We start from the raw sequence: 12878 nt of genomic DNA, 5'->3' as shown, positions 1-12878 counted from the left end.
CACATTTCAAAAAGGACATTCAGAAGTTAGAGTCAGTTCAAAGGCGGCAACTAGACTACTACAAGGAATGGAGGCCGCCCGTATGACGAGGAATGGAGGCCGCCCGTATGATGAGTAATGGAGGCCGCCCGTATGATGACAGGTTGAAAAAGTTAGATATGTTTAGCTTAGAAAAAAGACGTCTCAGAGGAGATCTCATTTATATGTATAAATATATGTGTGGTCAATATAAAGGACTGGCACATGACATATCTTCTGAAGACAATACTAAGGACCAGGGGGCACTCACTGCGAGTGGAAGAAAAGAGATTCCGACAGCTAAATAGGAAAGGGTTCTTTACAGTTAGAGCGGTCAGACTGTGGAATACACTACCACAAGAGGTAGTAATGGCAGATACTATAACAGCTTTCAAAAAAGGGCTGGATGATTTCCTCAGTACCCAAAACATTGTTGGTTATAAATGACTTAGTGACTAAATGTAGAACTGGTGGAGGAAGGGAACTAGATGGACCTAGGTCTTTTTTCAACTTTAGTAACTATGTAACTATGTTACAATCTCCTCTATTGTTCTGCACACACCCTTTCATTATTGTGGTCCTGTAATAGTCTTTGTATGTTACAATCTCCTTTATGGTTCTGCACACACCCTTTCATTATTGTGGTCCTGTAATAGTCTTTGTATGTTACATTCTCCTCTATTGTTCTGCACACGCCCTTTCATTATTGTGGTCCCTGTAATAGTCTTTGTATGTTACAATCTCCTCTATTGTTCTGCACACGCCCTTTCATTATGTATTGTGGTCCCTGTAATAGTCTTTGTATGTTACAATCTCCTTTATGGTTCTGCACACACCCTTTCATTATTGTGGTCCCTGTAATAGTCTTTGTATGTTACAATCTCCTTTATGGTTCTGCACACACCCTTTCATTATTGTGGTCCTGTAATAGTCTTTGTTTGTTACATTCTCCTCTATTGTTCTGCACACGCCCTTTCATTATTGTGGTCCCTGTAATAGTCTTTGTATGTTACAATCTCCTTTATGGTTCTGCACACGCCCTTTCATTATTGTGGTCCTGTAATAGTCTTTGTATGTTACAATCTCCTTTATGGTTCTGCACACACCCTTTCATTATTGTGGTCCCTGTAATAGTCTTTGTATGTTACAATCTCCTTTATGGTTCTGCACACACCCTTTCATTATTGTGGTCCTGTAATAGTCTTTGTTTGTTACATTCTCCTCTATTGTTCTGCACACGCCCTTTCATTATTGTGGTCCCTGTAATAGTCTTTGTATGTTACAATCTCCTTTATGGTTCTGCACACACCCTTTCATTATTGTGGTCCTGTAATAGTCTTTGTATGTTACAATCTCCTTTATGGTTCTGCACACACCCTTTCATTATTGTGGTCCTGTAATAGTCTTTGTTTGTTACATTCTCCTCTATTGTTCTGCACACGCCCTTTCATTATTGTGGTCCCTGTAATAGTCTTTGTATGTTACAATCTCCTCTATTGTTCTGCACACGCCCTTTCATTATTGTGGTCCCTGTAATAGTCTTTGTATGTTACAATCTCCTCTATTGTTCTGCACACGCCCTTTCATTATGTATTGTGGTCCCTGTAATAGTCTTTGTATGTTACAATCTCCTCTATGGTTCTGCACACGCCCTTTCATTATTGTGGTCCTGTAATTGTCTTTGTTTGTTACAATCTCCTCTATGGTTCTGCACACGCCCTTTCATTATGTATTGTGGTCCCTGTAATAGTTTTTGTATGTTACATTCTCCTCTATTGTTCTGCACACGCCCTTTCATTATTGTGGTCCCTGTAATAGTCTTTGTATGTTACAATCTTCTCTATTGTTCTGCACACGCCCTTTCATTATTGTGGTCCCTGTAATAGTCTTTGTATGTTACAATCTCCTCTATTGTTCTGCACACGCCCTTTCATTATTGTGGTCCCTGTAATAGTCTTTGTATGTTACAATCTCCTATATGGTTCTGCACACGCCCTTTCATTATGTATTGTGGTCCCTGTTATAGTCTTTGTATGTTACAGTCTCCTCTATTGTTCTGCACACGCCCTTTCATTATTGTGGTCCCTGTAATAGTCTTTGTATGTTACAATCTCCTCTATTGTTCTGCACACGCCCTTTCATTATGTATTGTGGTCCCTGTAATAGTCTTTGTATGTTACAATCTCCTCTATGGTTCTGCACACGCCCTTTCATTATTGTGGTCCCTGTAATAGTCTTTGTATGTTACAATCTCCTCTATTGTTCTGCACACGCCCTTTCATTATTGTGGTCCCTGTAATAGTCATTGTATGTTACAATCTCCTCTATGGTTCTGCACACGCTCTTTCATTATTGTGGTCCCTGTAATAGTCTTTGTATGATACAATCTCCTCTATTGTTCTGCACACTCCCTTTCATTATGTATTGTGGTCCCTGTAATAGTCTTTGTATGTTACAATCTCCTCTATTGTTCTGCACACGCCCTTTCATTATGTATTGTGGTCCCTGTAATAGTCTTTGTATGTTACAATCTCCTCTATGGTTCTGCACACGCCCTTTAATTATTGTGGTCCCTGTAATAGTCTTTGTATGTTAATCTCCTCTATTGTTCTGCACACGCCCTTTCATTATTGTGGTCCCTGTAATAGTCTTTGTATGTTACAATCTCCTCTATTGTTCTGCACACGCCCTTTCATTATTGTGGTCCCTGTAATAGTCTTTGTATGTTACAATCTCCTCTATTGTTCTGCACACGCCCTTTCATTATTGTGGTCCCTGTAATAGTCTTTGTATGTTACATTCTCCTCTATTGTTCTGCACACGCCCTTTCATTATTGTGGTCCCTGTAATAGTCTTTGTATGTTACAATCTCCTCTATTGTTCTGCACATGCCCTTTCATTATTGTGGTCCCTGTAATAGTCTTTGTATGTTACAATCTCCTTTATTGTTCAGCACACGCCCTTTTATTATGTATTGTGGTCCCTGTAATAGTTTTTGTATGTTACATTCTCCTCTATTGTTCTGCACACGCCCTTTCATTATTGTGGTCCCTGTAATAGTCTTTGTATGTTACAATCTTCTCTATTGTTCTGCACACGCCCTTTCATTATTGTGGTCCCTGTAATAGTCTTTGTATGTTACAATCTCCTCTATGGTTCTGCACATGCCCTTTCATTATTGTGGTCCCTGTAATAGTCTTTGTATGTTACAATCTCCTCTATTGTTCTGCACACGCCCTTTCATTATTGTGGTCCCTGTAATAGTCTTTGTATGTTACAATCTCCTCTATTGTTCTGCACACGCCCTTTCATTATTGTGGTCCCTGTAATAGTCTTTGTATGTTACAATCTCCTCTATGGTTCTGCACACGCCTTCATTATGTATTGTGGTCCCTGTAATAGTCTTTGTATGTTACATTCTCCTCTATTGTTCTGCACACGCCCTTTCATTATGTATTGTGGTCCCTGTAATAGTCTTTGTATGTTACAATCTCCTCTATTGTTCTGCACACGCCCTTTCATTATGTATTGTGGTCCCTGTAATAGTCTTTGTATGTTACAATCTCCTCTATTGTTCTGCACACGCCCTTTCATTATTGTGGTCCCTGTAATAGTCTTTGTATGTTACAATCTCCTCTATGGTTCTGCACACGCCCTTTCATTATGTATTGTGGTCCCTGTAATAGTCTTTGTATGTTACATTCTCCTCTATTGTTCTGCACACGCCCTTTCATTATTGTGGTCCCTGTAATAGTCTTTGTATGTTACAATCTCCTCTATTGTTCTGCACACGCCCTTTCATTATGTATTGTGGTCCCTGTAATAGTCTTTGTATGTTACATTCTCCTCTATTGTTCTGCACACGCCCTTTCATTATTGTGGTCCCTGTAATAGTCTTTGTATGTTACAATCTCCTCTATGGTTCTGCACACGCCCTTTCATTATGTATTGTGGTCCCTGTAATAGTCTTTGTATGTTACAATCTCCTCTATTGTTCTGCACACGCCCTTTCATTATTGTGGTCCCTGTAATAGTCTTTGTATGTTACAATCTCCTCTATTGTTCTGCACACGCCCTTTCATTATTGTGGTCCCTGTAATAGTCTTTGTATGTTACAATCTCCTCTATGGTTCTGCCCTCTTATGCTCCGGTTTTCGCACTTTATATGCTGATTTTTACACTTCCTCTGCATTGTATACCCTTTATTTTCTACGGTGTGCCATGCTTCTTTTAGCACACACGCCTGTTGCTTCTTTTCTACATTTTTACCATTTTTTAGTTCTGTTATTTTTGATTTTACCTGCGTGTCATGTAATAACTTTGACCGTGTCTCGCTCCAGGGTCTTTTATTCTATCCAGCAGATATACACCTTTTTACATTGTCAATATATTTTTACCCTCTATTCTATTTGTGAGTATGTAAGTTTGGATTACATTTTGGCAACGGCCCCGTTTTTTTGTTTTTTTTTTATAAGGGTGTGGTGTGTTTTAGCAGGGAGTGAGCTGATCGGCACAGGACACATGCCCACTGGGAACTGCTGAAATGCAGTTATTTCATTACTAGTTGTGTTGTTTTGGATAAACAGAGTTCATCTCTGCCGCCCAGCTCCCGGGTGACTCTGCCAGCACAGCTCCCGGGTGACTCTGCCGCCTTCAGTCCATTTCTATACTCTCCACACAGCGGCTACAATGACACAAAGTAGCCAGAAAAAACATGGCTGGCTTTTCTCCACAGCTTTGTAGACCATGTCCTCACAAAGTCACAACATAAAGGCTCATCCACAGAGCCTCACACCAGACGCTGGTCTCCGCCCGGCCCCACGCCACTTGCTCATCCCCCCACACCAGGCGCTGGTCCCCGCCCCCACATAGCATCATACCAGGCTGTAGGTCATCCCCCTTACACCAGACGCTGGTCCCCGCCCCCGCATAGCACCACGCCAGGCTGTAGGTCCATGCAATGAGTAGAGCAGAGATGGCTCCATTCCTGCCGAGTTCACACACAATGCAATGAGCAGACCACGCTCTACCATTCTGCTCAATCCCTCCCAGCCCCCCATGTGCGGCCGACGAGCTGCTGACGAGGCCACCACTACTGGTGGCTGGGAAGACGCTTTCTGTCTTTAATGGAGTTTCTCTTTCTCTTCTTACTTAGGAAATTCTCCACTCTTCCTTTTTTCTTCAGCTCTTGGTATTTGTCTACAAGTTCCATCTTCCGGATGTCACCTAAGCCAGAACACACAAGAACACAGAACATTAGCGGGATTAGGGGCCATCTCCTCCCATTCTGACCACTGGAGTCAAAAGTCTGGGCCCTCCAGTCCCTGGACTAGGTTCCCGCATCTTCATTGGAAGGTGCACATTGTAGATTCATGTGATGGCCCCTGTAACACATGGAGGGGGGAGTGATGGGGAGTGCTTCACTGACAATATTGGTGGCTTACTCTAAATTCACGTTCAGCAGTGACCACCATCCATCAGGTTTTCTCTCACTGGGATCTTCATTTCTGTAACAACAGGACACGGACCTAGAAAAGCTCCAGGCGATGTGACCAAGGAGAGGGATGGAGGCTGAGCTAGAGGACACAGCCTCCACAGTCACTACCCTCACCCCTAATGGAGACTGTACTGGAAGAGATGGACACAAAGTGAATGCTAAGCAGCCAACAAGCGCAGCACCTCTGAGAAATCCTCCACCACTGCTGGAAATTGGTGACGTCGGAGAATGACAAAGGGCAGAAAACAGTCCGAGGCCGCAGGCTGGAGAGTGGCACAAGCGGCCTCTTCACTCCTTGGTTCCTATCTGTTCTTTCCTTCTGGGTTTCTCACCATCAGTCTGAATCTACAATGTGCACAGTCCAATAAGAGCAATAAAAAGCACTATATGAACAGGGGGTCTGGACTGTTGAGCGGTCCAGTGTATACTCCAAGCATTGCTCCATCCTTGGGATGTCACATGAAACACTGCCCGAGCCACGCTGGATGTGATCGGATGATAGGAGGAAAAGAGCGGATTCAAAAGGATCTAGACACTGAACAATTGGCCGAGGAGAACAGAATGCACTTGTCCCTGGTAAACTCCAAAGTCCTACATCTGGTAACAGAAATGTAAAGAGCAGATATAGTATGGGAGGAATAGAACGAGGTAATAGCACCGGGGACAAGGACCGGGGCATAATAGTGGATCCCAGAGTCAACATGAGCCAACAATGCGGAGCTGCAGCTAAAAAGGCCAACAACATTCTGGGATATATCAAGATAAGCATTGACTCTAGATGAAGAGGGGTCATTATTCCCCTATACTCTGCCCTGGTCAGACACCACCTGGAATACTGGGTACAGCTCTGGCCCCCAATTCAAGAAAGACATCGATATATTGGAGCAAGTCAAGAGAAGAGCCACCAAGATGGTAGAAGGTCTGCAAACCCTGTCATATGAAGAACGGCTAAAAGAACTAGGGAGAAGGCTGAGAGGAGACTTAATAGCGGTCTACAAATATCTGAAAGGAGGTCACAGCGCAGAGGGAACCACCCTATTCTCATTAGCACAAGGACGTACAATAAGCAATGGGAGGAAACTAAAAGGAAGGAGATTCAGACTAGACATTAGGAAGAACTTTCTGACAGTGAGGGCAGTAAGGGAGTGGAACAGGCGACCACGGGAGGCAGTCAGGGCAGTAAGGGAGTGGAACAGGCGACCACTGGAGGCAGTGAGGGCAGTCAGGGAGTGGAACAGGCGACCACTGGAGGCAGTGAGGGCAGTCAGGGAGTGGAACAAGCGGCCCCGGGAGGCAGTGAGGGCAGGCAGGGAGTGGAACAGGCAGCCACATGAGGCAGTGAGGGCAGTAAGAGAGTGGAACAGGCCACCACGGGAGGCAGTCAGGGCAGTAAGAGAGTGAAACAGGCGACCACTGGAGGCAGTGAGGGCAGTCAGGGAGTGGAACAGGCGACCACTGGAGGCAGTGAGGGCAGTCAGGGAGTGGAACAGGCGACCACTGGAGGCAGTGAGGGCAGTCAGGGAGTGGAACAGGCGACCACTGGAGGCAGTGAGGGCAGTCAGGGAGTGGAACAGGCGACCACTGGAGGCAGTGAGGGCAGTCAGGGAGTGGAACAGGCGACCACTGGAGGCAGTGAGGGCAGTCAGGGAGTGGAACAGGCGACCACTGGAGGCAGTGAGGGCAGTCAGGGAGTGGAACAGGCGACCACTGGAGGCAGTGAGGGCAGTCAGGGAGTGGAACAGGCGACCACTGGAGGCAGTGAGGGCAGTCAGGGAGTGGAACAGGCGACCACTGGAGGCAGTGAGGGCAGTCAGGGAGTGGAACAGGCGACCACTGGAGGCAGTGAGGGCAGTCAGGGAGTGGAACAGGCGACCACTGGAGGCAGTGAGGGCAGTCAGGGAGTGGAACAGGCGACCACTGGAGGCAGTGAGGGCAGTCAGGGAGTGGAACAGGCGACCACTGGAGGCAGTGAGGGCAGTCAGGGAGTGGAACAGGCGACCACTGGAGGCAGTGAGGGCAGTCAGGGAGTGGAACAGGCGACCACTGGAGGCAGTGAGGGCAGTCAGGGAGTGGAACAGGCGACCACTGGAGGCAGTGAGGGCAGTCAGGGAGTGGAACAGGCGACCACTGGAGGCAGTGAGGGCAGTCAGGGAGTGGAACAGGCGACCACTGGAGGCAGTGAGGGCAGTCAGGGAGTGGAACAGGCGACCACTGGAGGCAGTGAGGGCAGTCAGGGAGTGGAACAGGCGACCACTGGAGGCAGTGAGGGCAGTCAGGGAGTGGAACAGGCGACCACTGGAGGCAGTGAGGGCAGTCAGGGAGTGGAACAGGCGACCACTGGAGGCAGTGAGGGCAGTCAGGGAGTGGAACAGGCGACCACTGGAGGCAGTGAGGGCAGTCAGGGAGTGGAACAGGCCACCACGGGAGGCAGTGAGGGCAGTCAGGGAGTGGAACAGGCCACCACGGGAGGTAGTGAGGGCAGTCAGGGAGTGGAACAGGCCACCACGGGAGGTAGTGAGGGCAGTCAGGGAGTGGAACAGGCCACCACGGGAGGTAGTGAGGGCAGTCAGGGAGTGGAACAGGCCACCACGGGAGGTAGTGAGGGCAGTCAGGGAGTGGAACAGGCCACCACGGGAGGTAGTGAGGGCAGTCAGGGAGTGGAACAGGCCACCACGGGAGGTAGTGAGGGCAGTCAGGGAGTGGAACAGGCCACCACGGGAGGTAGTGAGGGCAGTCAGGGAGTGGAACAGGCCACCACGGGAGGTAGTGAGGGCAGTCAGGGAGTGGAACAGGCCACCACGGGAGGTAGTGAGGGCAGTCAGGGAGTGGAACAGGCCACCACGGGAGGTAGTGAGGGCAGTCAGGGAGTGGAACAGGCCACCACGGGAGGTAGTGAGGGCAGTCAGGGAGTGGAACAGGCCACCACGGGAGGTAGTGAGGGCAGTCAGGGAGTGGAACAGGCCACCACGGGAGGTAGTGAGGGCAGTCAGGGAGTGGAACAGGCCACCACGGGAGGTAGTGAGGGCAGTCAGGGAGTGGAACAGGCCACCACGGGGGGCAGTGAGGAGAGTCAGAGAGGGGAACAGGCGACCACAGGAGGCAGTCAGACAATGGAACAGGCCACTACGGGAGGTGGTGAGCTCTCCATCAATAGAAATCTTCAAGCGGAAATTGGCTTAACATATAGCTGGGATGATTTAGGAAAGCCTGCACTCGCAGAGGGTTGGACCCGATGGCCCTTGAGGTCCCTTCCAACTCTACCATTCTACGATTATGTGACCGTGCTAAGTGGATAGGACAAGGATCCACTACGATCCCCAGCGTCTGTGGAAGTAGAAAAGCAAGAAATGCGGAAGGCCGGCAGCGCCCCTGCTCTGAGACTAGTACAGCTGGAGATCTGGCTGCCGGGCCCACTCACCGCACAGGAATCCTCCAGGGGACCAAACGTTCAGTAGAGCTCCATAGCCTTACTGCTCTATGTGCCACGGGACTCTGTACCAGCGGATTTTCGTGCGGAAAACCTGCGGATATATCTGGATTTTCTAGATAAAGCCGCAGGTTTTAGCAAGTACGGACACTCCCCATGTTATCCTATGGGACATGGGGAGTGCTGTGTCCATGCTGCGGTATGTGCGGCTGCAGAATATGCTGCGGATGTCCCGCAGCCGCACATAACTGCATGTCAATTATTCCTGCGGAAATCCTGGCCCTCCACTATGGAGACAGAGGTCGGGACTTCCACAGGTAAGTTGCATGAATGTCCGCAGATATTTCGCTGGAATCCCGCAGGTATGGATAGAGGCGGATTCCGGGGAGCTGCTGCGGGGAAACCTGCGGTCGTACCGGCAGATATATCCGCAGGTGCGAGCTCCCGTGGGCACGTAGCCTAAGGCTTTATGTACATACTGTATCTGCCATTGTTTTCCGGCAGCACTCACTTCTCTTGAGGTAGAGCGGCTTCTTCCCCTGCTGCGCGCGCTCTCGCTGCTGCCTCTTGAACTCGGCCTCCTTCTCCCGGAGTCTTTGCTTCTGTTTTGTGGATTTTTCTTGCTGATCCTAAATATAATCAAACATAAATGAAGAGAAGATCTTGGAGTCTCCGGGTCACCGACCCCTGGGAACAGTCCTTACCATCCGGCGCAACAACTGTGTCATCTGCTCCCTCAGCGCCGGCTCACGAGTCTTCTGAAGCTTCTTCTCCAGAGTCTGTGAAGAGAGTCTCCAAGATTAGCCGGGAACAGAGAAGACCCCGCAACAAGGGCATGACGCGGCCGGGGGTCACGAGACCGCTGCTCCTTACTCTCATGATATGGTGAAGCCTCTGCTGGGCCAGCAGCAGCCATGATGGACAAAGAGCTGAAGCCGTAGAGGAGCACGGATTATAGCGTCTATATCCCACCCTGCAGCCATACTGCACCATAGGGGGGGGCAAGGATCATCTCCTCAGCCTCTATATCCCACCCTGCAGCCATACTGCACCATAGGGGGGCGAGGACCATCTCCTCAGCCTCTATATCCCACCCTGCCACCATACTGCACCATAGGGGGGCGAGGATCATCTCCTCAGCCTCTACATCCCACCCTGCAGCCATACTGCACCATAGGGGGGTGAGGACCATCTCCTCAGCTTCTATATCCCACCCTGCGGCCATACTGCACCATAGGGGGGCGAGGGTCATCTCCTCAGCTTCTATATCCCACCCTGCGGCCATACTGCACCATAGGGGGGGCAAGGATCATCTCCTCAGCCTCTACATCCCACCCTGCAGCCATACTGCACCATAGGGGGGTGAGGACCATCTCCTCAGCTTCTATATCCCACCCTGCGGCCATACTGCACCATAGGGGGGCGAGGGTCATCTCCTCAGCTTCTATATCCCACCCTGCGGCCATACTGCACCATAGGGGGGGCAAGGATCATCTCCTCAGCCTCTACATCCCACCCTGCAGCCATACTGCACCATAGGGGGGCAAGGATCATCTCCTCAGCCTCTATATCCCACCCTGCAGCCATACTGCACCATAGGGGGGCGAGGACCATCTCCTCAGCTTCTATATCCCACCCTGCAGCCATACTGCACCATAGGGGGGCGAGGATCATCTCCTCAGCCTCTACATCACACCCTGCGGCCATACTGCACCATAGGGGGGCGAGGGTCATCTCCTCAGCTTCTATATCCCACCCTGCAGCCATACTGCACCATAGGGGGGCGAGGATCATCTCCTCAGCCTCTACATCACACCCTGCGGCCATACTGCACCATAGGGGGGCGAGGGTCATCTCCTCAGCCTCTACATCCCACCCTGCGGCCATACTGCACCATAGGGGGGGCGAGGGTCATCTCCTCAGCCTCTACATCCCACCCTGCGGCCATACTGCCCATAGGGGGGGCGAGGATCATCTCCTCAGCTTCTATATCCCACCCTGCAGCCATACTGCACCATAGGGGGGCGAGGATCATCTCCTCAGCCTCTACATCACACCCTGCGGCCATACTGCACCATAGGGGGGCGAGGGTCATCTCCTCAGCCTCTACATCACACCCTGCGGCCATACTGCACCATAGGGGGGCGAGGGTCATCTCCTCAGCCTCTACATCCCACCCTGCGGCCATACTGCACCATAGGGGGGCGAGGGTCATCTCCTCAGCCTCTACATCACACCCTGCGGCCATACTGCACCATAGGGGGGCGAGGGTCATCTCCTCAGCCTCTACATCACACCCTGCACCATAGGGGGGCGAGGGTCATCTCCTCAGCCTCTACATCCCACCCTGCAGCCATACTGCCCATAGGGGGGCGAGGATCGTCTCCTCAGCCTCTACATCCCACCCTGCGGCCATACTGCACCATAGGGGGGGCAAGGATCATCTCCTCAGCCTCTACATCCCACCCTGCAGCCATACTGCACCATAGGGGGGCGAGGACCATCTCCTCAGCTTCTATATCCCACCCTGCAGCCATACTGCACCATAGGGGGGCGAGGATCATCTCCTCAGCCTCTACATCCCACCCTGCAGCCATACTGCACCATAGGGGGGCGAGGATCATCTCCTCAGCCTCTACATCACACCCTGCGGCCATACTGCACCATAGGGGGGCGAGGACCATCTCCTCAGCTTCTATATCCCACCCTGCGGCCATACTGCACCATAGGGGGGCGAGGACCATCTCCTCAGCTTCTATATCCCACCCTGCAGCCATACTGCACCATAGGGGGGCGAGGATCATCTCCTCAGCCTCTACATCCCACCCTGCAGCCATACTGCACCATAGGGGGGCGAGGATCATCTCCTCAGCCTCTACATCACACCCTGCGGCCATACTGCACCATAGGGGGGCGAGGGTCATCTCCTCAGCTTCTATATCCCACCCTGCGGCCATACTGCACCATAGGGGGGCGAGGATCATCTCCTCAGCTTCTATATCCCACCCTGCGGCCATACTGCACCATAGGGGGGCGAGGATCATCTCCTCAGCCTCTATATCCCACCCTGCGGCCATACTGCACCATAGGGGGGCGAGGGTCATCTCCTCAGCCTCTACATCCCACCCTGCAGCCATACTGCACCATAGGGGGGCGAGGACCATCTCATTTACTGTTCCAAATCCATCACTATCTGCCCCTTTTAGAACTTTACCTCCTTCTCTTTCTTCTTTAAATCATCCAGAAAACTGTACGTCTTCTCAAAAATCTGAGGTTTAAATTCTCCAGAGAGGTCGTCAAATCGCGGATCCCGCTGCATCTAAGATGAAAAGTGGGGGTTGTGTGGGGGCTGCTAATCAGGGCCTGTCCGTGCTGGGGGGGGGTCGTGTGGGGGCTGGTGGTCAGGTCGCCTGTCTGTGTCGGGGGTTGTGTGGGGGCTGCTGATCAGGGCCTGTCCGTGCTGGGGGTTGTGTGGGGGGCTGGTGGTCAGGTCGCCTGTCTGTGCCGGGGGCGGGGGGGGTTGTGTGGGGGCTGGTGGTCAGGTCGCCTGTCTGTGCCGGGGGGGGGGGGTTTGTGTGTGGGCTGGTGGTCAGGTTGCCTGACCGTGCCGGGGGGGGGGGTTTGTGTGGGGGCTGGTGGGTTGTGTGGGGGCTGGTGGTCAGGTTGCCTGTCCGTGCCGGGGGGGTTGTGTGGGGGCTGGTGATCTGGTTGCCTGTCCGTGCCAGGGGGGGTTGTGATCAGGTCGCTTGTCCGTGCCGGGGGGGGGTTGTGATCAGGTCGCCTGTCTGTGCCGGGGGTTGTGTGGGGGCTGGTGATCGGGTCGCCTGTCAGTGTCAGGGGTTGTGTGAGGCTGGTGATAGGGGGCCGGTGGTCAGGTCGCCTGTCCGTGTCGGGGGTTGTGTGAGGCTGGTTATAGGGGGCCGGTGGTCAGGTCGC

General features: G+C 51.3%; 1 protein-coding gene across 1 annotated transcript; it reads right to left on the bottom strand.

The window, feature by feature from the left end:
- Positions 1-4067: 4067 nt before the first annotated feature.
- On the bottom strand, positions 4068-12317 carry RRP36 (ribosomal RNA processing 36). The gene is made up of 4 exons (XM_075338931.1): positions 12157-12317; positions 9647-9721; positions 9454-9571; positions 4068-5244 (listed from the first exon to the last, which is right to left on the bottom strand). The coding sequence occupies exons 1-4, from the start codon at positions 12259-12261 to the stop codon at positions 5111-5113; spliced, it is 432 nt and encodes a 143-aa protein (XP_075195046.1). The 5' UTR covers positions 12262-12317; the 3' UTR covers positions 4068-5110.
- Between the last annotated feature and the right edge of the window lie 561 nt (positions 12318-12878).

This window comes from Anomaloglossus baeobatrachus, chromosome 3 (assembly GCF_048569485.1).
Source record: "Anomaloglossus baeobatrachus isolate aAnoBae1 chromosome 3, aAnoBae1.hap1, whole genome shotgun sequence".
Lineage (NCBI taxonomy): Eukaryota > Metazoa > Chordata > Amphibia > Anura > Aromobatidae > Anomaloglossus > Anomaloglossus baeobatrachus.
The sequence above is the reverse complement of the archived record's forward strand: the minus strand, read 5'-3'. Positions and strand labels throughout refer to the sequence as shown.

What these genes read in the sequence shown, in the direction of transcription:
- RRP36 (XM_075338931.1), bottom strand. Translation starts at nt 12,261, where the DNA reads ATGCAGCGGGATCCGCGATTTGACGACCTCTCTGGAGAATTTAAACCT. An exon ending in TAAAGAAGAAAGAGAAGGAG is followed by an intron (nt 9,722 to 12,156) that starts GTAAAGTTCTAA and finishes CTCTCTTCACAG; the next exon opens with ACTCTGGAGAAGAAGCTTCA. An exon ending in CACAGTTGTTGCGCCGGATG is followed by an intron (nt 9,572 to 9,646) that starts GTAAGGACTGTT and finishes GATTATATTTAG; the next exon opens with GATCAGCAAGAAAAATCCAC.